Below are 26,266 nucleotides of genomic sequence, written 5' to 3'. Positions count from 1 at the left end.
AAACTGGTCATCAGACACTCAGAGCCTCTACTCATAGAACAGACTCCTTAGAAAAATTAGTAAAGGGAGCTATCTCTAATCAGATAAATGACAGAATATCAATTGTAGGCATGATTATGCAACCTTGGGTTGTCAAGGGTATCCAAGGTCACTGAAGCCAATTTCCCACCTATGCTTACATTCTCTTTTGGTCAGACTACACAAATTAGAAGCACTTTGGTGACAGGAGAGTGACTGTCCCCTCCCATCTTCTAGCAACCGACCATTAAAAACTTCTCACCTTGAAAACTGTTTTCCAGTTTCCTCTCTGGAACTAGCCCAGGAGGAACTGTGATCTCCAGTGCCAGCTCTGTATATGTAACTTTACAAGCTTCCTGCATGTAAGAGGTATGGGTCCAGGACAAGGGGCTACCTTCTCTGGTTCTTTCGGATGGACAGTCTTCCAAGTTACTCCTGAAAATCCAGCACCCACTGACAAGTGCATGAGGATGCTGAGAAATCTGAAGATGTCTTTCACCTGGCCTTGTCTCCCAGAAGTGGGTGGGTGGAACTCAGCGACAGAATAAGATCCAAAAAAAGGAAGAGAATTATACAGTAGACTGAAATAGAACAGCATAATACACACAGCTATGCATCTCTCTCGACCATCCTCCATCCACAAGAGACAGAAGGAGTTCTGCCCTGAGGAGTGGTGAGTTGGTTGTTTTTAATGACACCACATCGATCCTCTAATTTTAAGAGAACAATCTTAGAAGAAATATTTTGTTCCCAGAATCTAGGGATCACACTTGATGAGAGTTAATTTTCTCAGATCTCTGAAAAGCCAAAGGACCTGTGAAAGTAGACCATGTAAGAATGGCACATGCCTCACTGCTCCTTCTTTCAAAAACCACCTCTGGAATCCTTCAGCAGGTACAAGGTCAAGGACTACATGTTTGCAAAGCTCTTCCATTCTCTTTTAAAAAGTACTACAATTAGGGGCACCTGGGTGGCTCAGGGCGTTAAAGCCTCTGCCTTTGGTTCAGGTCATGATCCCAGAGTCCTGGGATCGAGTCCCATATCGGGCTCTCTGCTCAGCGGGGAGCCTGCTTCCCCCTCTCTCTCTATCTGCCTGCCTCTATGCCTACTTGTGATCTCTGTCTGTCAAATAAATAAATAAAATCTTTAAAAATAAAAAAAAAATTAAATAAAAAGTACTGCAATTAGCATGAAGCCTGCACCTAAACGGAGTACCAGAGAAAAGAAGGGGCTCATCAAACAAAAAGGCAACTGTCGGCCAGTTACGATGAGCACTGAAGGATGAGTCAGAAGGCTTGGATACAAGTCAACGTTCCACCTCTTGGCAGACAGATCAAACTGCCCAGATATTTAGCTGCCCAAAACTCTGACGACCTCATCTTCAAAATGGGATGGTGTTACCCACCCTCTATGGGAAAGTATCTTGTGAACTTTAGAGCATTACCTGTAGAAAGCATATGTGAAGGAAGAAGGAAGCAGCAGCGCAGGAAGAAAAGTGCAAAGAGGGAAGGAACAAGTGGGAGGAGAAATGAGAATTGTGGAGGATTAGAAAGGAAAGTTTCTCAGGTCATAAGATGATTCAGCATCGAAGATGGCACAGGACACAAGCTCCTTGGTTCCCAGGGCTGCTCTCCCTTCACCCCTACCCCCGCACGCCCAGCACCCTTCAGAGCCAGTGGTTACAAGCCCAGAGTCTGGAACCAGACCGCCTGGGTTGGAATCAGTAACTTCCCAACTGTGTAACCTTGGGCAGAATACTTCTGTGAGCTTCCGTCTCCTCATCTGCGTAACGGGGTTAAACGTAGGAGCTGTCACATAGGATTGTTATGAGATCAAATGGCTTAATAGGGCTAGGTTATGTAGTTATTAATATATTCAGTATCACAAGCTGGTTTATTAGTTCCTTTCTGTGTGTGCTTTTATTTTTCAGTGTTGTTCTTGGCTCTGGAACAAATTCCAACTGGATTCTGTTAGGGGATTCCCCCATTATCCTATTCATTTCAGCTCAACTTGCAACATCAAGGGTAAGGAGGTTCTGCCGCCAGAACGTTCTCCTTTTGGAAGCCCTACCCCTTCTTAATGATGATGATGATGATGATGAAGATGATGACGTAAACCCAGGCTGAGCTGAAGCTGTTACGGAGTGAGGCCTCTTTGTGTCTACAATAAGTGCAATACGATCTACATTTCCTTCTGCTGACAAGCATCCCAGGCCTGGGTGCCCAAGTGCCTTTTCGTAAATCAAAAGAATATTGAACTCATTATGTTCCAGCACAAGTTATCCTTCATCGGTCAATTTGTCTGGGTCAACCGTTCTTGCACATTTATTCTGGACATCTAAAAGATAGGACGTCCAACGGCCCGTCTCCAATATTACAGCTGCCATTCATTTTGTTATCCTAAAATGATATTCTGAAACCGGGCCATTCAAATGCAATTATTAGGTACCCACACACTATCTTCCATCAGAGCAGTGGAAGGAATCCAAATTCAGTCCCAGGGTGCCAGTAAACAGGAACAATAGGGCCCATATCTACACGGAGGTGCTGGGTGTACCAAGCACATTTACTTTCACTTTCTCTTTAGAGTGTCACACTCTGCTGCTCTGCGGGGGACGTCAAGATTTTAAGTTCCTCTTTAAGGAGAAGAAAATTGAGGCTCAGAGAGGATAGATCATTATTCAGAGATCTAATGGAGAAAGAAAAAAGCCCGAATGCAAATCTTCCGTCACAGATTGAATTACCTACTTCATCCTCTGCCTTCCTTTCTTCCTTGTGTTCAGGAATGAACTTCAAGCTGTTTTCTCCAGTACCACGAACACTGCAGCACCTGGTTTTCACACTCTGTCTTCATCCCAAGTTCTCCCTTCATTCCCTGTGACTAGCAGCCAATACCCCAATACCCTCAGCCTCTCGGCCCCTTGACCTACTTCATCCCAATGATCTCCCCGCACCCTCCAGTCCCTCCTTCTTCCTATAGTTACTCCAAAAACGTGTCATTTCCCAAAGCCCCTCTAGCTCCACCAAATCACACGAAAATATTCCGGTCTTGGACTGGTCCGCCACAACACCTGCTCTCTACCTCTTCAAGACCTCGAGACCCAAGAGGTTCTCCTTTCCCTTTAACCACGATCTACTGGCTTCACTTCTTTCTGGATCAACTTAGATCCAATGATCCATCTCGGTGTTCACTTTTGGCCAATACTTTTAACTCCTTTACCCCATTGTTCTTCCATCTCGTCCCCTTGAGAAACCCCTACTCTGTTTGAACTGACATCCACCATCTTTGCTCTTACCTCGAATATTCAGTTCTTATGAAGAACAACAGCCCAGTTGCCCAGACTACAGTCATTATCAATAGATGGTGAGGAACATTATCAGAGCCCTCGGTGCTTCCCGGTGATCCCTTTATATTTCCTTAATAAGATCCATCTACCATTCTGCAGACTAAGGATTTCAAAACACTATAAACTCTTTGGGGCACTCCCCAAGGCCTCCCTGATCAGAGACTGGTTTTACATCCTACTTCACAAAGAGGACAGAGGCCATAGGATGTCTTTTCAAATCTTGAGGGAAATCAATACATTTGCACCCACACCCCCTCTTTCCTTTCTTTCTTCCTAATTAAGCTGAAAGCTACCCTTCCTTTTGCCCCCACTGATGCTTTACCTCCCACCCTACCTCTTCAGGAATTGTTCCATCACAAATAACCCCACTCGGACCCTCAGCCTCAGCCTCTTCCTTTCTTAATGGTCTCCTCTCTTAGAAGCCAAGGAACAACACAAAAGCTTTTCTCTTTGTTTCACAACCCTGCTCCCTTTCTTGTTGTGCTTCTTAAAAAAAAAAAAAAAAAAAAAAAAAAAAAAAAAAGTCTACTTCCTTGCTTCTCATTTACTTCTCAACCCACTGCAATCTGGCTCCTGTCCCCAGCATTACAGTTAAACATCTCTTGCCAAGGTCAAGATTTTAAATACAAAAGGCTATTTTCAGTTCGTACTTTATGTTCTCCATCAGAACCCATGGCCCCTGATTACCCACACCTTCCTTCTTAAAACATTCATTTATTGGAGCTTCCATAGTACCAGACGTCCCTGGCTTCCCTCCTCTACCACTGGCCAGTCCTCAACTTCTCAAGGCTTTTCTCTGCCCATGCTAAACAAACTCTTCTGAGTGAACACGTCCCTAAGGGCCATCTACAATGACTATCGGTAACCTGGTGGCTCTGAATACTATCGTTTTTGGTTGGTTTGTTTGTTTTTAATCCAAGGGTCAGAACCATTTGTACAACTGCTTACCAACTCTCTATTTGGATGTTACAGCTAGTTTAAATTTAACATTTGCACAGGTGACTCCTCATCTTCAATCATACACAACCCCAAAGTGTCCTTGTTTTGCAGGGCTGTCTATCTTGATGAAAAGTGTCACCACCGACACAACTGACCAGGTCAAAAATGTGCCCCTTCTCTTTTTCCTATTTAACCAAGATCCAGGAACTCAACACTTAAGATATGATCATGTCCCTTGCTTCTTGGGTCTTCCTGCTTTTCAACCTTCAAATTTCAATACTGAGTCTTCTATCTCTTCTATCTCATTTAGATACATTGTATCTCAATGTACAATTTCATTTTACATGACATTCTTGAAATGATGAAATCATAGAGACAGGAAACAAAGTGGTGGCTGCCAGGGGTTAGGGATGCTAGGGGAGGGGGGAAGTCTTGATGATAAAGGGACAGCATAAGAGATCTTTGTGATGATGGAACTGTTTTGTGTCTTGATGGTGGTGGTGGTTACATGAATCCACACATGTGATGAAATGACTCAGAATACTACACATGCATTGTTCCAGTATCAAGCTCTAGGTTTTGTTATCATATTATAGTTATAGGAAATGTAACCATTGGGGGAAACTGTATGAAAAGTACATGAGACCCCTCTGTACTCTGTACACAGTTGTACTCTGTACAACTTCATGCTTGTTTCCAAAAAAAAAAAAAATTATAAAATACATAGATCTCTAATCTTCATTGATGCTACTTTTGTCCAAGGCACCCTCTTCTCTTACCTGGGGTATGCTACAGCCTTCTATGTCTCTGATGTACATTTTGTGCCTTCTCTCAACTTTTCTCCATCAATCCATTCTCTCCATTTCTTTCTTTCTTTTTTTTGGGGGGGGGGGTAAGATTTTATTTATTTATTTGTGAGCGAAGGAGAGGGAGAAGCAGACTCCCCACTGAGCAAGGAGCTGGACATGGGGTTCAGTCCTAGGACCTTGAGTTCATGACCTGAGCCCAAAGGCAGATGCTTAACCAAATGAGCCACCCAGGTGCCCCCAGGAGTCACCTTTCTAAGATGACAACATGACATGCTCTGCATCTGGGCAAAATCCTCCTAAGAGCTTTCCATTGTCCTTAGGACCTGGTTCTTAACTTGTGTGCTGTGATGCTACCAGAGTACCAAGGAAAAGTTACAGTGGCACGGGGAATATTATAAATGTTCAAGAGAAATGAGAGATACTTGACATTTATTGGGCATCAAAGAAACTACTAACCCGAAGTAGTTTACAGTTTCAACATTAAAACACATCCACTCCTTTCATACGGCATACCTTCCTTAAGGTGGATTTTTGGCAGAATTACAAAGTACTGGAGAAATATGAATGAGGAATAGGAAATCAGGGCAGCAGTACCCAATTGCAAAGTTTAAGAAGCAGACACTGTGGTTATTTAGGAATAAAAATCAAAATATTGCTTTTTCTTTAGGTTTGCATGCATCGTTTTTCAAATGGCCACTAAACTTTTGGGGACATAAATATTTCATTAAGCTGTTCAGACCTAACTGACTCAATAAACAGAGTTAGGATTTCCCTGGCCTCCAGGAACCATAACAAAATCATTGAGAGCATCTTGAAATGAGAAGGTGTGGAAGACACCACCTTAGGATAAATAAAGTGCAAAGTTTTGTCTATAACATACACCGAGCTCCATGACCTAATCCCTGACTTACTTTCCTGGCCTGCATGCTAACATTTTCTCTGCCTATCACTCACAGTGAGTGACTGCAGACCCTAGAACAAGTCGGTCCCTTCCTGGATATAACGTCACAACACACACGTACGCGCGCGTACACACACACACACCCTCTACATTGGTATACCTAACTGCTACTGTCTTGATCTCAACTTTAAAAAAGGAAGAATCCTCTTCTTCTTCAAATCCTTCTTTATACTAGCACTCCATGTTATTAATCTCCTTCCCCAGAACTCTCCTAGGAGGGAGCAATTTGACTCCCGTGCGTGTCCAGCTACCTACAATGCTCCTAAAGGCACAGATGCGTGCTGCTTTGTTAACAACAGAGGCTCATGCAGCTCTTGCACAAGGTACAGACTCTACCAAGGTATGTCAACTTCGTGCACAGGGGAGCAACTCCTTCCCAGATCAGACAATCAGACCAACCATTTCACGGTGCCAGATACTTCCAGATCACTTGCGTGCAATTCTTTCTTTCTCACACAAGCCACACCCTCCCTAAATGTGATCTACAATGGATGTCAAGCTACAGACCCACACAGGATGTCATGAGTGCTCAGGAATGGAGGCTGCACCTTGCTGAGCCATACAGTTTGAAAAACAGGAGAGTTACTCTCCCCACACCAATACACCCTCTTCTGAAATGGGGCTGATAGTTGGAAGGTGCTTGGGTGAAAAGCCATGCCTGGGGAGACGAATATCTCCTGAGCATTACACATCAAAGACAACCTGGCAGGCGCAGTGTGGCGGGAACTGGAAGATGAGATGTCGCAGATGGTTCCCATCACCTGTACTGATTAATAAATTAGACGCTTACAAATCATGGGATGTGTACTCTTTATGTGAATCCATGCATGCTGGTGGCTTAAGGCTACAATTGCCACTATGCAGGTTCTGGATTCCAGCCTTATGTGCCTCAGAGCATCAGAAATCTTTCTGTTTCTTTTTATTTTCCTCCTAACAAGTGTCCTCTTCGTCTAAGAATGGAGCCAGTGCTACCAACCAAGAGCATCTATTCCATAGGGCATCCAGATTGAGTTTGCCTCTTGTTGTTGGAGGTCTCCTGCAAACCCTCTTGGAGTCCCTATTGAGGAACTTCAGGAAACAGTGCTTCAGATATATATATATATATATATATATCTATATATAGATATAGATATATATATATATATTTTTTTTTTTTTTAAATTACCAATCCTCAGGGACTTTCTCCATGCTAAAATGATCATATGTTATCTTCTTAAATCTTTGCAACAATTACGGGATATATTCCCCGTTTCACAGATGGGGAATTTGAGGTCAAAAGGTTTAAGTAATACACCCAGGACCTCAAGGGTGGGAAATGGCACAGCCAGGATTCAAACCAAGTTCTGCCTGAGTCTTAAGACTTGCTGCCCAACACTCAGGGATAGCGACAGGTTTAGATTCGCAGAAGCTTAGATACGGACTTGGTGCTAGAAGTTTCCATGGAGGTTTGCAGAGGTTTGCAGAGACAAGCCAGGTACAGATAAAGGGTGGGATGCAAAGCTTTCCTCCAAGCCAGTCTGGGAATCCACTGCTAATGAGACTCAGTAATTCTTATGCCCAGAAGGAAGGCCTTGAGAGATAAAGAAATTGCCTGGAGTCAGAAGCCTGGGTATGCTGGTTCCTTTCATAAGGGATACAAAGGTATCCAGCAGCTGTCGGATTGTACATGAAAAAAAAAAATGCTTCCTGCCACAGGGCACCAAGAATGGAACTGGGGCAGGTAGGCCTGGATGCAGCCCAGGAAGGGAGCTGCCTGACGGGTGGGTCCAGGGCAGCTCCGTTGGTGGCACAGAGTCCTACTTGGGAATTAAGGAACTCCATCTTTATTGACTCCGTCTTGACTCCAGCGCTCCCCTCCTTTCCCTTGAATTATTTCTACCACTTCCAAACCCTTCCCTCTCACTGCCTTCCACGCATCCTATCTGCAGCCGCCGCCGCCAGAGCAAGACTTCTAAATGCATTACCAGCCCATGTCCGTCTCTTGTTTCAAACCCTTCAGCATTTTCTTGTTGCCCAAATCAGAGGAAGCTCAGGTTCTAACAGGCTTACCCAGAATCCATGGCAAACTCTGAGAAGCAAACAGCACAGTGGTCCTCGGAGCCCCAACTGACTACGATATGGACCTGAAGTCAGTGTTTTTCAGCCTGGAAGGTCCACTCCACTGGTGGAGGCCGAAACCACTCTAGTTGGTGGGGAGCCACATTTAAAAAAATAAATGAATCGGGGGAGCCGGTGTGGCTCAGTTGGTTGGGCATCTGCCTTGGGCTCAGGTCATGATCTCAGGGTTCTGGGATGGAGCCCCATGTGGGGGAACTCAGCTGCATAGCAGGAACTCAGCTTCTCCCTTTGCCCCTGCCTCTCCTCCCTTTTCCCCTGGCTCGTGGGCTCTTGATCTCTATCTAGTAAACAAATAAACGAATCAGAAAGGGATAGACAATATCAGAATGGAATAGATAATATCAAAATATATGTATAAGGATAAGTATTTTTTCATGAATTTTCATTTTTGTCATGTATCTGTATCTCTTTCTATAGGTTTATTAAATGTCAATGTAAAAATACATTTAAGCATGAGTTAGTGGAAAGAAATGTAAAGACAAGAAAAAGAAAAAAAACATTGCTCCAAGTAGGGGTTTAGTAATCCTCTGACAACTAGCTAGAGCTTGCTTTTGGTTGCAACCAATCTGCCATTCCAAATTTCTTTCATTGTTGCATATCCGAGCTGCTATCCAGCCTTCTGTCCTACTTCACTGCTACTCAACACACACACACACACACACACACACACACACCTGTAGATCTAAGGTTTCTCCCATCTCTTGTTTTCACAGGCACTGCTCTGTCCTCCTGGGCTGCTTTTCTCCCCCGCAAATGTCTTCTCACAAATTCCTACTCCTCCCTAAAGACTGAGTTCAATACCCTTTCCTCTAGGATGCCTCTTAGACTAGTCTTTCCCTCCCATTCTTCCCCCTTCACAAGCCCAGGGCTAGGGCAAGTTCCCCTCCACCTCCACAAACAGAGCCCCAAGGGCAGGGTCCAGCCAGGGAACTCCGCACAGGCACTGGGCTTATTTGTCTTTGGTCAGTTTTCCCCCAAGATACCATGGGTTCCTTGAGGGAGAGGATCAAAGTTTCCTCTTCCAGTCCCCAAGAGAATGCTACAGAGTCTCGATGGTAGGAGTCTGGAGATCAGTAATCATTTTTCAAATGAGTAAGTAAGCTGTGGGCGCTCCAGATCATGGACCCAGTCCCGGTCTTTGTTGGCCAGGGTTTGGAGCATGGAGTCTGAAGCTGCAAGGCTTGTCTGTCTTCTTCTCCAGATTTCCCCAGTCCTAACGGTGGCCAGGATTGGTGTCACTCATTCCACATGAGGGAGGTGTGCAAGCTTGTCCATTCTCAGACCCTGCTCCCGACTGAAGCTGGACGATTCCTTGGCCACGACGGAAGCAAATTAAGGTTTGCAGCTCACAAATCAGTTCAGAAATGGCGTGGGTGCAGAGAGGTAAAGCGCAGCAAAGGTACCGATTTGGCAGCATAAAGCTATCGTTCTTGGAAGTGGAAGATCAATTTTAAATAATCAACACAAAACATTATCTTTGAATTGATGCCAAGTGGCCCAGAAGATGTTTGCAGTATATCCTTCCCCATCTCTCTCTATTCCAGGGAGAACTTGAGCAGAAATTTGGATTAAATGAAGGATAATGTAGGAGAAGGGCACAGGGTATTGGTTCTCACCAATGACACCAGCCTCTAAATGACTGAAATTGACAACTATAAACCTGAGACACTGTCCCGTTCTCATCATCTTTCATGCCTAGTGGGCATGCTCTAAAGGGATAAAAAGTGATCTGTTAAACCACTTGGTCCAAACTGCTTGTTAAGGACTCAGGCCATTGGTATTTGAACCTAGCAGTGGAGCCTAAACATCTTACTTCCTAGGGAATTCTGCAGTCAGAGGAGAAACCCACCAGATCTCCCAGATCTCCTGAAGGAATGGGGATCATTTTTTCTCTGCCTTTCTGCAGCAGAAAACCCAAAATGATTCACTATCCTTAAATGCAGTAACTTCTGCTCTGGTCTGAGGTTATGTCTTAAAACATGCAAAGTCCCCTGCCCTTCAGCCCTCCAGCCAGACTCTTTGGGAACCTAGCCAATAATTACATTATTGTAACCGTTCCCATTCAGACTCGTGAAGACCAAAATCTAAGATCTAAGACCAGAATCATTACCCATTTCCCCCTTTTTTACCCCCCAAAATTCTTGCTTTCAAACAACATTTCTCAACCTTTACCCCAGTGATATAATGTGTCAGATAATGCTTTTCTGTACATGGCAGGATGTGGAGCAGTGTCCTGATCTCCAGTCTCGTTCCACTAAATGCCGGTAGCAGCGCCCTCCACAACCAGCTGTGACAACCCAAATCCCTCTGGACATTTCCAAATGTCCTTTTAGGGAACAAAATCACCCCAATAGTCAATCATTGCTATTAGGTCAGCGGCTCTCCTGCCTAACCTAGACCAATGAAATCAAAATATCAGAGAAAGGACCCAGGCAGTGGTATTGTTTAAAAATTCTGCAGGTGACTCTACAGTGCAGGTCCTCCTTTGCAATATTGAATCAAGGTCTTCTCTCATTCCTTGACCGTGGCTCTGGCCTGTTGAAGTCCCTATCCCTATACAATCGGCAGGAACGCCAAATTCAAAATAAGAAATGGTAGCACAGAAATCTAGGAAATACAAAGGGAAAGAGAGGGGAAAAAAAATAAAGAGAAGGTTTCTACCTGTGACAGGGAAAATGAGCCTGCTGATTTTTTTCTCTTTCCATTGTAAACCAGGATGGGACAGACTTAGACTAAAATGTTCCAAGCAAAAGTCTGATGCGTAGGGGAGCTTCCTCAGCCACGCCCCAGCTTTCCCAGCTAAAGAGGTGTCCCTTGAAGAGGGCTCTGACACAGGCTGTGTCCAAAGGAGAGACACTCAAAGCCAGGTAGGGCCTGCAACTCCTTATACCTGCTCTCCAGAATTCCAATACCTCTGAGAATAAGAGGTTGCGGGGTCAAAGAGATTGTCAAGTATTCTTAATATATATTTTATATGTATGTGCATTTAAAATTTGGGAGGCATTGGTTAAACACACAGGCCCTGGAATGTCCTTGCCTGTGCTATATGCCACTCTCCCAGAAATGAGCTCTCTTTCCTTGGATAAGGTTCCTAAACAGAGAAAATGTATACAGTGTGTTCACGATATTTGGTAAGCTTTCCCGTTAGCAATTCACTTACCATCATTGTTACTATTTACTTGACTATGGGATCTTTTTTGCTGTCATTCCAGAAATGACCATTTAACATCTCACTGAACTGGAGTTCCATGTAATCTACTTGAAGAAATGCCAATCGAGACTCGTTTTTCCTGCACTACTAGAAATATAACCCCTGTGCCATGGGATGTTAAGATCTATCTGGAATCCGAAGGCTGGTGGCCTCAAGTTCAGCCACCAGTATCCTGAGAGGTTCAGTGGTAGAGTTCTCCCTTATTGTCATTTGTCTGTAAGCTCCTTGAAGGCAGTCCAAGCTACCTTGTATTTTATTGGTTCCCCAGGGCAGAGCATCTAGAATATCTAGGTACCCAAAATATACTCTTGAATGATTTCTGGATAAGGACTGCATCTCATTCACCTCGGGGAGTCCATCCACCCTGCCCTGGCCCCATTCATTCAGCCAAGTAGCTTTACCACAAAACCTGCTGTGGATATTTTTGTGAAATACATCAGGGAACCATTAGGATATCAGATTAGAGCTGAGATTCATGCAAGTCTGAAATAAATGTGCGAGACAGTTAGGCAATCAGACTTGGTTTCCCAAGATTTGATTTACACTCAACTTTCAGGTATTTATTTAGGGCTCTGAGGAAGGCACACCATGAGCCACAAACCACTAGCTCAGCAACCTGCAGGGAAAACCACTCAATATGAAACCACCTTTCATGTAACTGCTACATTTTGCAATTACTGATGAGCTCAAAGTCAGGAAAAAATAAACAGAAAATAATACACAAAAAGGCAGGAAACAACTTTGGATCAAACTGCCTTTTTTTTTTTTTTTTTTTGTAACAAATACTAAGGGACAAGACTGATTTCTAAATTATCTCGAGAACGAAAGAAATCATTTCTAGTAATGCCATCAGCCATCTGAGATAAAGGGGTAAATTCTGATTTATATAGGTCCCGCCAAATTCCACGGTCCAAATGTTTGATAGCAAGTTACTTCTCACCACAAGCACAGAAGGCATTTCATTAGGACCTCCATTTTGCAAATGAGAAACCTGAGCCTCAGAGACGTTCTAACTTGCCCAACGGCAGAGGGAGTTTCTCTGTATCTGATGATAAACAGGGTAACTTAGACAAAGCCTTAAGAGCGAAAGGTAAGGGCTCCCATTGTGGGATCTCAGAGACTTGCTTCTGGTTCCCAGCTGAGCCACTTCTCAGACACAGGAGGTGGACAATTTGCTTAGCCTCTTGGTGCCTACATTTTCTTATTCATAATATGGACAATAATAGCATTTCCCTCCCAGAATGGCCATGAGTATTTAATGACTAATGTATGTATGGGCTTAGCAGAAAGTGAAAATCAATGATTTTAGTCGAATGATGATTTAGAACCTTAATGAAAAATAATCTGCAGATAGAAGAACATCTAAACTGTACAAAGCATTCTCACATGAACTGTAACTCATTGGCAGTTCTCACATGAACTGTAACATCATTATCCCTTCCCACAGAGGAGAAAACTGAGGACCTGAACACTTCCTTATCCATTCCTATCTGTGGAATGATAACGGTGTGCTTACTGATTCTTGTTTTGCTTCTAGCTTCCAATGTGAGTTTGAGGGAGGAGGGGGTGGACACTACTGGTGGTGTGTGTGTTCATGTCTGTGTGCAAGCACAATTCATTGTTTTCTTTTGGTCATATCTGTATGACCGAACCATAGCACAGCTCATGGCATAGGACTGATGCTAAATTCTATGAATGAATGATACACAGAATGCACTGGCCCAGGAAGAGAAAGCCAGAAAGTGGGTCCAAAATAAACAAAGCCTGAGTCTCTACATTCCAAGTCCAGTCCTCTCCATTACTCCAGGCAATACCTTCAGAGGACAAGATTTCATGGAATCATGGGATTTCAGAAAAGGCAAAGACCTTGAAGATCACCTTGGCTAACACTCTCATTTTGCAGACCACAAAATAGAAGCTCCAAAATCCCATTATTTGGGCCAAAAGCATGCAAGAAAGAGGCAGAAGAGGTGGGCCAGCGCCCAGGTTCCCTGACTCTGAGATCAACGATGTTGGCAGGTGCCTGCAGAAAATCGCCCAGCCTCCATGCTTCCGCTCAGACTGAGGCATGACAGAGCGTGTGCTTTGTGCACCTAAACCACTGTTTGTATGCATCTTATGGCCTGGCTTGTGAAGCAACCCGAGAAAAGGTTTCTGTTGGGATTTGATGGGAAAAACTCCCTTCCTTGCCTGTGGCACTGACTCCTTGTCCTGAGTCTATGACCTGAAACCAGCCTCTGTGTGCATATGATGAAGAGGAAAGAAGTGGCCTTAACCCACTGAAGTGAGGAGAGGAGATTTCCCCTCAGATTCTTTCTGAAGCTCCCAGATCAGCCTGTGGCCCAGCTTGAGTGCAGGGGGGTGGAAAGCTAGCCGAAGCTGGAGGGCGAGGGCACATCCATAAGGCCGGCCATCTAGCACAAGACAGTGTGGCACATTCCTGGAGAAAGCCTTGTTGTCATGATGCAAATGTCGAGTGTTTGATGTGCTAGGTCTACGTGAGCACACAGGGAGGCACAACTGGAAATCGCCGGAAGATGTGTTTTCATGCTTCAACAAAGCAGCATGTGATGCGGACAAAGTGTCACTTGACAACCACCCTGAGGAGCATGTCCTAGTTGGCTTTGGCTCAGGTCTGAATGGGGCCTGGAGAGGCACACGTGGCTGTGGGTACTTATCTGCACGTGTGTCCACGTGCCGATCAGGTCAGGAACCCCACCTGGTCTTTGCACGTAGTAGGTTCCAAATCAATGTTGATGGTATTAATGATCTCCCAGTTATATCTACCCTGCACCTTCTTCTCTGTAGCACTTAGTGTACGTGTGTGTGCGCGCGTGCACACGTGTATGTGTTTAATTAATGTCAGTCTCTCCTAGGAGAGCAGGGACCATGTTTGTTTTACTCATCATTGTATCGTCTGCCCCAAACACGGAGCTGGGCCTCTAGCCGATGCTTAATAATTATTTGAGGATTAAATAAAGGAAGGAAGGAATAACTAGATGACCAGGGGCCTGACTTCTGGGTCGAACTCCATCATTTAATTAACCACGTGACCTCGGTTAAATCTTGTACTTAATTTTAGAACTAGAAAGCATCCTAGAAATCAGCCCGTTGGATGGCAGCACGCTTTGCTTTAGCAGTGGGATCCCAAAGAAAGCATATGGAACATCAGAACATGAGAGTGAAGGAGTAAGACCGTCTCTGTGTAAATGCTGTGTACGGCTGGGGGGTCCTGCCTGGTCACCCCTCACACAAAGACAATTTACTTGTCATCCTGCACTGCAATAGCTTTTATGACTTCTTTCATTGATCCTCAAGGTGTTAAAAGAGCATAGGCTGAAAACCGCGGACATTATCAAGGCTACCATCGGATGGGTGAGAAAGGTGGGATCCAAGAGAGGAAGGAGTTTGCCTAATGTCACAAGACCGGTGCCCAGAAAGTTGGCGTTAGTATCCAGATGTCCTGACCCCCAACCTCATTAACAACCTTTACCTTCTTAGTTCTCTCTAAAATCAGGCCCCAAATATTTACAAAGTGGTTGTGAGGAAAAATGTTTGCAAGAGCCCCTGCAGAGTTCGGGAACACTCAATGTGTGGACACCATGGTGGCCAGAAGGAGGGCTCTGGGGTCAGGTGGGTCCATATTCAGATCCCAGCTCTGTTCCTTACCACCTGGATGAGCTGAAGCCAGGCACTCAGCCTCCCCAAGTCCTGGTTTTCCAATCCGCAAAATGCCAAGGCACTGTTCATCTCACAGAGATTGTTGTAAGGCGTCAATGACATCCTTTGATGGCCCATCGTAAGTGCTCTGTGGTTCTACTCAAGGTATCCACGTGGGTCTAGGGTACTTCAACAGTCATCACAGGCACCAGTTAATCATCCACCATGCACGCTAGCTACCTTCCAAACCCCAAGCACAGCCATCATGTTTAAGCATTACTACTCATCTCCAATCCCCAGGGTCTAGCACAGGGGCAGGCCTATGGCAGTTGTTAAGAAACATTTGTAAATAATGAATGGATGCCTTTCGTTCTATCACAGTCATCGGTGGTATGGTTACGGATTTACAGTCAGACTTTGTTTCCAGTCCAGCATCCATCATTTTTCAGCTACAGGACTTTATTCAAGTCAGTCATCTTCTGATCTTTAAAATGTAAATGTGAACCCCAGTCATTCAGCTGTAAGGTGTCCTCAGGAGGCCCACATTGAAGTGAAAGCCAACATGTCAAACCAAGATGTGATCGTTGTTTGACAAAACACAGACAGAGTAAGATACCTGCATCTCCACCACTTGTTCTGTTCCCTTAAATCCTCTGTCTCAGCCTGCATCTTTCCTGGTCCCTGTAACGTCAGAGAACAGTGTGTTCTGTCGAGTCATTGGGGAGTGCCCATGTTTGGTTTACCCGTGTTCACAAAGAACCATGGCTATATTACACCAGAAATTATGCCGAGGATCCAACTTTGAAATAATGTAGTTAACTCTCATTCTTAGGTGATGTAGGAATAGTTCTCCCAAGGACTGGTCTTCTGAATCAATAAATATAATTTAAAATTCCAATATTCTCTTTTGAAAGAAACTCCCTATTTTTCACCCTTGCACTCCTTCCCCCTTTCCTGCACACCCCATATCCATGCTCCCATGTGTTTCTGCTTTCTCTCGTTCCCAGAGGACCTTCCCCCAGTAACTCTCTGATCACTTAGCACCCTTCAAGGCTCATCTGTGAGCTCTTTCATAGATGGAAACTTGCAAAACTTCAGCCACTAGTCAACGTAGGATTTGAATATTCAGCATTAAGTCACATCCCTAGCCTACAATGTCACAAAATATGCAAGGTAGACATGCCTATTGTTATAACATATACACAGAAGATTTACAATCTAAATGCATACCTTCCCAGATGCAGGCCAGGGTCCTTTCCTCCACCATGTTCCCTGGTTCTCCCATTCTAAACGGCCCAGAAGGGTTAAGGGTATGCCCCTTCTTCCTTGACCTTAAGACAAAGACTACAGCTCTAGAGAGTTTCTTGCACCCCCGAACTCATTTAAGTCCACAACATTGATTGCGTGCTTCTGATACATGATAGGACAAAACCATTCAAGAGATCTAGAACTGAATTGCGTCTAAGTCCTGCCCTCAATGGGTTTCTAGTTATGTGAGAAAGGAATACAAAGATGCACTCTAACTTCAGACCATTTAAAACTAAAGGGATATATGTATAGAGAGCTGTGAGACTATCAAAGAGAGGGTAAAAGAATGGAATGGGGAGAATTGAAGATGGTTTCAAAGAGGAAAAAACGTTATGCTAAGTCCTTTTGGGTGAGCGACATTCCAACAGATCAAGAACCAAATCAGCAAAGGCTATTCTTTGATGGCCCCTACTTGTTTCCAGATGCATGAATAGGTTTAGGGAGGAGGTTGGTACATTAATAGCATTTGCCAACAACACTACCTTCATCTGATGTGGTTGATTAAAAGTCCTGTGACTGTGGGTGCAGATAAAACATGGTATGAAGCTGAGGCCTATCACATACTGCCAGTGGGACTTCAGGCAAATCATTCGGCCTAGCTGAAGACCAGTGACGTCGTGCGTAAAATGGAGAGAACAAGTAAATTCTACCCATGACGACTATGACAAAGGCTTAACTGAGATCGTGTATACCAGGCAGTAAGCACCATCCACGCCTAACCCACAGTCAGCACTCAGTAGATGTTAGCTATTCGCTCTTGTCCTTGTCATGGTTCATCTCTTGTGCAAAGTACAAAAACAAGGTGAAACTACAAACAGCCTCCTGACCCCTTGGCCCATTGTTCCTCCATATGGCGAGACCCATACCCATGCCTGACCCCAAATAGCACTCTATGAACGAAAGGCACGGGAGATGGGGACAAGCTCAACCCAGGTCTTACCTGTATATTTTATATCTGGTTGTAAATCCTTGACGGTGTCTTTCCACAAAGGATAGATAGCTCCTGGAGTGGTGGAAAGGCCCCCTGTCTGAAATAAGCCAATCAAATTCCTTGGAGACATGTTGGTCTGTCCCAGCTGGTTCCTGGTGGGAGGGCTGCACGGAGATACGGCCCCATACAAACAGGAAGTAGAGGAGCTCAACAAACCTCCAGTTCATGCTTTTCTGCCGGCCTTTTTCCTCTCATTCTTGCTCCATTCTGTGGAGTCCTGAGGAGAAAGAATTTAAAAAAAAAAAAAAAAAAAAAAGGACAAGAAAGAAAGGGAGACAGGAAAGAGAGAGAGGAAAAAAAAATAAACAAAATAAAAGGAAGAGAAAGGCACAGAAAAAAAAAATGCCGTTAACATACCTTCATAATGTTACATCAGTCAAGTGTGTTAAGGTTTACAAAAACCAGGATGACTTCTGGTGAAGGGCATGGCCTCTCCGGAGATCTGAGCTCACGTTCCTGCGTTGCCGTGAGCATGGCGCGTGCCTGAGCACAGACCGAGGCTTAGCCTCGTAAAGACGCAGCCTCCTCAGGTGCAGAAGAGAGAGTGGGCTTCGATGCCTCTACCTTGGCACTTGTCACACCATAGGTGTTTTGGGCAAATGTGTTCGAAGGATGAATGGAAGGAAAGGAGACAGGACCTGGGTCCCCTATGTCCAGGGAGGCATGTGGAGACAGAAGCACAAGAGACCAGAGAATTCACCGCTGAGGGTTCCGAGCCTCATGGTTCCCTGGTGTTCAGACGAGAAACTAAGGGCCAAGGGATCAGGTGGGTCCTTGCCCACCTCCTCTTTTGTGGGGATTGATAGCCTAGCACCTTGGTACCATACTGGAGAAATTTTTAAGACTGAGGGAGAGCTGGGGCAGAGGCTCTTTGTGGCAAGGAGAGAAGAGAGACCACGGGCCATGCTTAGCCTTTGGATACTTAAAAGTTTGCAAGAGTACACGTTTGTATTCTACCTTCATTTTCTACTTACTAGCTTGGCGCCCTGCTTATTCTAGAAGAGCTTATCTTCCTCAACATTGAAAGGCACCCTTGAATCCAGGTCCCACCAGTTATCAAGAGTAGCATTTCAGGCAAGTCCCTGAACATCCCTGTGTCCCCCTACGTCATCTATAAAACATGGTGTGAGAATGGACTGACATAATTTATGTACAATGTCCCACCTAGTGTTTGCCTTTTATTAAGTGCCCAATAAACGGCATCAACGATGATGAGGTTAATGACAATGATGAATGCTGACACTGATCCTGTCCACTTGGTCCCTGCTGGGAGAGTCTCTGTGCATGGTCTCCACCGCCCTGACCAAGTTCTATGTATTTTCCAGTAGCCAGCCGAGCTTGGACCCTCAAAAATCATCTCCTGTTTCTCTTTCTCTCAAAAAGTGTTAGTTGGGGGCACCTGGGTGGCTCAGTCAGTTAAGCATCTGTCTTGAGCTCAGGTCATGATCCCAGAGTCCTGGATTCGAGCCCCTTGTCAGGGTCCCTGCTCAGTGGGGAGTCTGCTTCTCCCTCTCCTTCCTTCTCCTCCCCTGCCCTCGCACTCTCCGTGTGCTCTCTTTCTCTCTCAAATAAATAAATAAAATCTTTTAAAAAGAAGTGTTGGTTGTTTCTTTCTCACAGCTCTGGTTCTCATTCTGTGTGCAAGTTGGTCCTCAGTATCTTTTCTGATGCTTGTTTCTGGGTCTGCTTTCTGCTTTGGCTTTAGCTGGCAAGAACCTTTGAAAGACCGTCTCTACACATGGCTCTCTGTGCGACTCAGGACAATCCCATCTTTTCTCCAGACCTCAGAGTTTTAGGTCTATCGTTTAAAAATGGCAAGAACACATTTTGTCAAGTGTAAAACCACATATAAACATGAAGACATGGGCTACCCTAGTTGTCTACTCTCCTGGCAGAAAATGGGAAGAAAGCAAAGCTAAGAAAGAGAAAAAAACGCAGAAAGACGGAGATGTGAATTTCCTACCCCACGGGCTATTTCCCTCTGTTGCCCAACTGCACCATTTTATTACGAGGAGCTGCAGAAGTCTCCTCGGCGCGGCAAGCCCCCGCTGTCGGGGCACAGGACGGAAGCACGTGAGCCGAGGGGTGGGCTGGCAGAAGCGGTGGCCTGAAGTTTCGCTCAGAGCCTAAAACAAAGCCGTCCGTGCCGAGCGCAGAACTGCAGCAGCGGCAGCTGCCAGCCTTCTGCCGGAGCCCACCTGAGTGGCATGCGAGGGGTGGAGGGGATTGTTCGCAGATCCTGGTGGGGAGCTACCGCACACTGACAGCACAGCATGCCACCCTTTCAGCCTTCGCCAAGGCTCGGGCTGTGAGTGGGTGCGGGGTGGGAGCACAGGGGGAGTGCTTGGCTACGAGGCCGTGTGCAAGCAACCAAGATGGGGAGCACTGCAGCTTTCAGACGAGGTATGAGCCTATCCATGGAAGAGCAATGCATGCGTGCAGGGTGTGTGTGTGTGTGTGTGTGTGTGTGAGAGAGAGAGAGAGAGAGAGAGAGCGAGAGAGGGAGCTCTCAGGCCATAGGCCTAGAATTAGCTAACATTTGAACCATCGAATCCACTGTTTCCCAAGTGGCAGTCTTGTTGCCCCCACCCCACACACACACACAAGGGACAACTTCGAATGTCCCGATGGAGGGTGCTTGACTGGCGTTTCGCGGGTAGCAGTCAGGGATTCTGCTCAACATCCCACAATGCCCAGGACGGCCCTACCAGAAAGAACCCTGGGCACAAATGTCAGTCGTGCAAAGTTAAACCCTGGCTAACCCAACTCTTTTTTCTCAAGACCGTGACTAGGCCAGGCACCTGTCTTCCAGGTCCTGGCCATCATTCTATCTCAGCAGGGCAGCAGGTACATGTGGCTGTGTTTGAGCCTTCTCTGTCGCGGGGGCTTGTGAGATACTCTGCATCCCAGCAAGTGGGTTTCAGTGCTTCATGGAAGAATTGTGTGAACATATCTCTGCTGATTTAGAAAATCACGATAATGCACAGAAAAAAAAATGAAAATGAAAATTTCTAAGGGTGCCTTTTAATAGACATGGATATTTTGCTGGGCAACAATGTATGCATGTTCCCAAAATGTCTTATCAGGTAGACACAGGGACTCCCGTTCTGTGAACAGGCCCATAATAGCACCAACTGTACCAGAGACGCAGGGACCCGTGACGGATATTTATTGAGCATCTACTGTGGAATTGGGTCTTAAAAAAGTCTGTTGTCTTGGTAGTAGCCAAAGCACCCAGTACAGACTAGATGTTAATAATGGTTTCTTCACGAGGTTTCTTCACAGACGGCTACGCATTTAAGAGGTGAGCACTTTGGGGCTCGGAGACACGAAGTGACTTTCCTAAGCTCAAAACTAATCCATGTCTCTCCTTTTATAAAATCTCTAGAGTTTCCACTACATTCCCCTGCCTCCACTGCGCACCTGCTGCAATTAGGTCCCACCCTCCAGAGAGTCAACTTATAGGGAGGGGGAGGTCACTCCCATGCAAGAGGAATTCTAATACGAAATACGCTTTCATGACAATGACCATAACTAGAGAAAAAACGTCCAGTGGAGGAGCAGAGGCCAAGGTTTTATTTTCAACAAAGAGACCAGGAAGGATCCTATAGGAGAGGTGGTATTTGAGCAGGTCCTTAAATAGCACGGAAGGTTTTATTCAGCAGAGACCGAGAAAGGGAAGTCCTAGCAGAGCTGGTGGCGTCCAACAAGTCTAGGGGGTGGGAGAGAGCAGGAGGATAAGGGGGTTGCTCATGGAAGCACACAGGATGGCAGGGGCTTTCGTTGAGAACAGAGCCCATGAGCTTTACCTCTGTCTGCGTGTCTCTCCCTCTGACCTGCCAAGAGGTTTTGGAGCAGAGACCTGAAGGAAAGGAAAGAGTGAGCGGTGCGGATGCCTGAGAGCAAAAGGAATGTCCGTGGAAGGAAGGAAATGAGGAAGGGTTGGTAGCGGTTTACCTCTGGATGTGGTCTGAGGCCACCTATGGGGAGGTTCCAGCAGTTGGGTGCTGGCGAGTCCGTTTGAGGAAGGACTCTTGCACTCACTGAGCACTGAGGACGTGCTCAGAACTGCAGAGCGGCTCTGCACAGGTGCCCTCGCAGCAACACGGGAGCAAGTTACAGTCCCCACCTGACACACGTGGGGAGGGGAACCTGAGGTCTGGAAAAGGTAAGTCGGTGGCCCCGCACCACAAAGCTGGCAAACGGAAGAGCTAGAACTGGAGGCCGTGCTGGCCCATGTGGGAACCACTGACCACACGTGGCTCTGAAGCGTTTGCAATCCAGATTGCGGGTCCAAACTGAGATGTGCTGAATGAAATACACACTCACTGGATTTCAAGACTCAGTAGGAAGAAAAAAAAAATCTAAAATATCTCCCTAATATTTATATTGATTACATGTTGAAATATTACTGTTTTGGCTGTAGTAGGTTAAATAAGATGTGTTATTAGAATTTTTTTCACCTATCATTGTTTGAATGTGGCCGCTAAAGCTTTAAAATTACACACATGGGCAGTGTTGTCCTTTGATTGGACAGTGTGGAGCTAGGAAGAGCCTTTTCTGCTTTATGACACTGCCCAGGAAGGTCATTCATCAATCCCTACATTTTTATCAACACTGGGAGAATCCAATTCACTGTCCCCTGCAACTGTTGGGTTGAGCCACTGTCCGCTTGCCTTCTCTGCCAGAATCAATAAACAAATAGACAATAAGTAATTATAAATGCAAACTCCCCTGCTCAAGGACCACAGCCCCCAATCCTCTGAGCTAGAGAGTCCTGGACATCTACTACCATGCCTGTGAGGACTGCTGTTTTCCCAATATTCATAAAGGGAACTTCCTGCCACTGGGGTTTAGAGCCTGTGAAAGAGAGGCTGGTTCTATTCCAAGCATTGCCCTTGACCTCCTGTGACTCTGAGTGAGTCACAGGCCTGCTGCTGCTAGATGCCCTGGTGGATGGGGAGCTGCTGATGGGGGCTGTGGCCTGGAGAGCATGTGGGTCCTTGGCTGAACCGTGCTATATATAAGCCTGGAGTGTTATTAAGGGAATCGGGTTCATCCCACACAGAGCACACTGTCTAACCGTTGCCATTGTAAATTATTTACATCAGAGGAACACATGCAGGACAAAGAGACAGAGAAGGGTCTTCCAGCAGCATGATCACCAAGCTCCTCCCCCAGGAGCCCTCTGCTTGGATTGCTGGGCCAGGCCATTGCTCACATTCTGGTCCAGAGGGTGGAAAGGAATCATCCCCTCAGTCTCCCATTCTAGAGGACCCTGAGACTGACTGCCTGATCTGAGGTCACCCACCGTGCTTGCCTCCTAAGGCAGGGACATCCTGATAACCTCATCCAAGCTTCAACGTCTACATCTGGATCTCTGGAATACATTTCTCACCAGATAACCATCTACAAAGCTGGGTGACCATAAGCACACAAGAAATCCCCCTGGTGCCTCACTTTCTCCATCTGTGAAATGTGGGCAGTATCAGAAGGTACAATATCAGGGCACCTGGTGGGTTAGTGGGTTAAAACCTCTGCCTTCAGCTCAGGTCATGATCCCAGGGTCCTGGGATCGAGACCCGCATCAGGCTCTCTGCTTGGCAGGGAGCCTGCTTCCCTTCCTCTCTCTCTGCCTGCCTCTCTGCCTACTTGTGATCTCCGTCTGTCAAATAAATAAATAAAATCTTTAAAAAAAAAACAAAAGGTACAATATCTCTTAGAGATCAGATAAGGATTAAATGGGATTTTTAAAAAATTTTTTAAAGATTTTATTTTTATTTGAGAGAGAGTGAGTGAGTGAGAGAGGCAGAGGGAGAAGGAGAAACAGACTCCCTGTTGAATGGAGCCAGACATGGAGGCTCTATCCCAGGACCCTGAGATGATGACCTGATCCAAGGGCAGACCCTTAACCCACTGGGCCACCCAGGCGTCCTAAATGGAATTTTAAAATGCAACTATGTTGATCTCAGTTCACCCGAAGCTCAAATTAATAGATATGATATTCTAGAGAGAGGTATATGCCCACTCTACAGGACTTAAAAAAAGGTAGCCAAAATGCACCTTTTGAGATTCTTAACCCACACGATGGCATAAAGAGTTGGATGCTGGGATCAGGAGCGGAGCCTGAGTGAGAAGTAGCTTTGTGCTGTGAACGCTCCTGCTCACCCCCCACACAGGGAGCATGAGAGGGTTTGCCCTGCACTTCAGGCTTCAACAAGATCACTCAAAGAACATGATCAATGTTCCCCAGGGGCTTTTGGGGGGATATGGCTGATCGGTGTCTAACTCATACCAGAGAAATCTGAAAAAATAATTCTAAAGAGGGAAACCTAAGGAGGGACAGGCTGAAACCTGGTGTAGAGTAGAGGCTGCAATTTGAGAAATGACCGCTTAGCTCATTCCTAAAGGAATGTATTCCCCATGGATCCTGCGTGAGGGGCATACAAAAGAAAGCCAGGAGAGGTTGCCCTAGATTCCCACCTGGAGGGAGAGGTGATCCCAGCAAAAGGAAACTAGAATCGCACTGCCATTTACCAAGGGTCCCCTACTGGTCCGTAAGCAGCTGGAAAGAGGTGCATTTTCCTTCATCAAAGAAATCACAAGTAAGGGATCCCAGAGAAGAAGGGAAGCTTCAGATATTTCCCCAAAGTGCTATATGTGAAAAACATTAGCACTAAACCTGCTAAGCCCTGGGAGCACTGATGCTAACTCTTCCAAAAAGTACTAGTTGAGGAAGATAGGCTCTTTCTTTGTCCATCCATTCTTGACCAAATCATGCATCTTGATCAAGACATGAGCAAGTTTAGCAAGATGAAGGAGACAGACCAAAATCATAAGCCACGGAAAGACAGCAGAGCCTGGGGGAAGAGTGATGTCTCCACCTTAAATAAAATTAAATTTGTTTGTTGTAACATACTGACCTAGACACTGAACCAAAACCATATGTGAGGGAAAGAGGTGAACATAACTTGAAAAAATCATGGACTTCCCTTGACTGTCATCCAAATGTCAGGGAAGACCTGATTAGAGAGTAAGTTTAAACTGTGGAAGATTAGAATCGAACTCCGTCTGTTCGTGTTTCCGATTTTACGCTATGAATCCTGTTTGATCAAAGTCAAGATTTCATGCATTAAAACACGTCACTCAATGCCCAGCTCCAGGTAAAAGTCCTATGAAGTCCAATTAGAATTCGCTAATCAGGGTACACCAAGCTAGAAAGAATCCTAGAAGTTCTGGTGTACATGTTTATTACTATTCTCAATACTCAGACCAAACAGAAGACAGTCACAAACCACGAGGTGTACTGGAGTGAAGAGTGGGAGCCTGACAGCATGGAGAAGCTGGGCTCCATCTTTCCTCACTTTCAGTGCGCTGTGATGCCTTGGCGTTTATATGTGCCTGGTGATAGGGAGTTTAAAATTACATGATCCAATTTAACTAAACCAGCTCTCATGAAATGGTCACATGGCTTACAAGGAAATGATGGATTTACCAGAATTATAATTTAAGCCAATGGGAACAAGAAAATGATGGAAGATCAGCCACATTATGTTGCCAAGTCAAAAAAACGAAGGATCTAATTAGATCTGTCTGGAATTGGCCAAAATAATTTAAGATGATCAAGAGGACTAATGACACTATGTATTTATATTTACTATTATTAATGCTGACCCTTGCTCTAAGTAAATATCACACAGCAGGGAGTTGTGATATTAACTGACAAAGACAACATGAGTAAGTAATTTATACACATACATTCATAGGGAAGTGTTTAGTCAACCATTTTAACTGGTAGGTGTGTGATTATAAAAAAAAAAACCTAGAAACCACTGGAATGGTATTCATTACAATTCATGTATTTTATATTATTATTTTCATTAGTATTCATTATAATTCATGTATTTTATATTATTATTTTCAATCACATAATCAACATCTCTAGGAAATTCTAGATTTCTCAATCCAGGATTCTCAATTCTCAAACTCAAAATATCCCAGACAAAAGCAATCATCAGGCTCTCAAACTTCGCCTTCTCTGGTATTCCCCATTCGAGAGAACCACAGTCTGTGACATTCCATTCCTATGAGAGGCCTGAGATCGTTCTGGAAGTCTGCTTCGACTCCCTTCAACCAGATCCACCACCAGCACCACCCATATCCACAGCCTGCTAAGTTGTTTTCCTCTCCAGCCACTTTTTAATTTTTTTTTTTTTTTGACCACTCTGCCCTTCTCTGTGAACCTCAGTGTGATGCTGCACATCTTTTGCTTCTCTCTCTCTCTCTCCCTTGCACACGTTACCTGAGAAATATCTCTCTCTCTTTTTTAAAGATTTTATTTATTTATCTATTTGTTTGGCAGAGAGACAGAGAAAGAGAGATCACAAGTAGGCAGAGAGGCAGGCAAAGGGGAAGGGGGAAGCATGCTCCCCGCTGAGCAGAGATCCCAATGCGGGGCTCCATCCCAGGATCCTGGGATCATGACCTGAGCCAAAGGCAGAGGCCCAACCCACTGAGCCAAACAGGTACCCCAGAAATATCTTTTTGAAGCCCATTTCATCTTGCTATCTGTCATTCAAAACATGGCTCTCTCTCACTTGGGACTATGACAATCATCTTCCCACTGGTCTTCCTGCTTCATGTATCTCTGCCGCCTCCAACCTAAGCACCACTGAGGTTGCCAGATGGATTTTTCCAAACCCAGATATGACCGTGACACCCCTCCCCCTTCATTGAACAACTCAGTAGTTCCCTGGTGGATCACCTTACCTCTTAGTCTTGCATTTAGCAAAGTTTATGTGCTGCATCTCATATATACTCGCCATATCCTACGTCTACTTTTTCACATCCCACCCACCATTTATCCAGTTCTCTAGAAAACTTCCCCCAACCATATTGACCAAGG

At 45.2% G+C, this 26,266-nt stretch overlaps 1 protein-coding gene across 2 annotated transcripts in view; it reads right to left on the bottom strand.

The window, feature by feature from the left end:
- BRINP1 (BMP/retinoic acid inducible neural specific 1) overlaps positions 1 to 26,266 on the bottom strand; it is a 170,726-nt gene that overhangs the window by 105,984 nt on the left and 38,476 nt on the right. For both annotated transcript variants that reach the window (XM_059142617.1, XM_059142616.1), the window contains one exon: positions 17,311 to 17,578. In XM_059142617.1, the coding sequence (XP_058998600.1) occupies positions 17,311 to 17,528 (218 nt within the window). In that variant the 5' untranslated portion in view covers positions 17,529 to 17,578. The remainder of the gene's footprint in view (positions 1 to 17,310; positions 17,579 to 26,266) is intronic.

The sequence above is a fragment of the Mustela lutreola genome, chromosome 12, assembly GCF_030435805.1.
Source record: "Mustela lutreola isolate mMusLut2 chromosome 12, mMusLut2.pri, whole genome shotgun sequence".
NCBI lineage: Eukaryota > Metazoa > Chordata > Mammalia > Carnivora > Mustelidae > Mustela > Mustela lutreola.
Note: the sequence above shows the minus strand (reverse complement) of the source record. Positions and strands in the feature narration are given on the sequence as shown.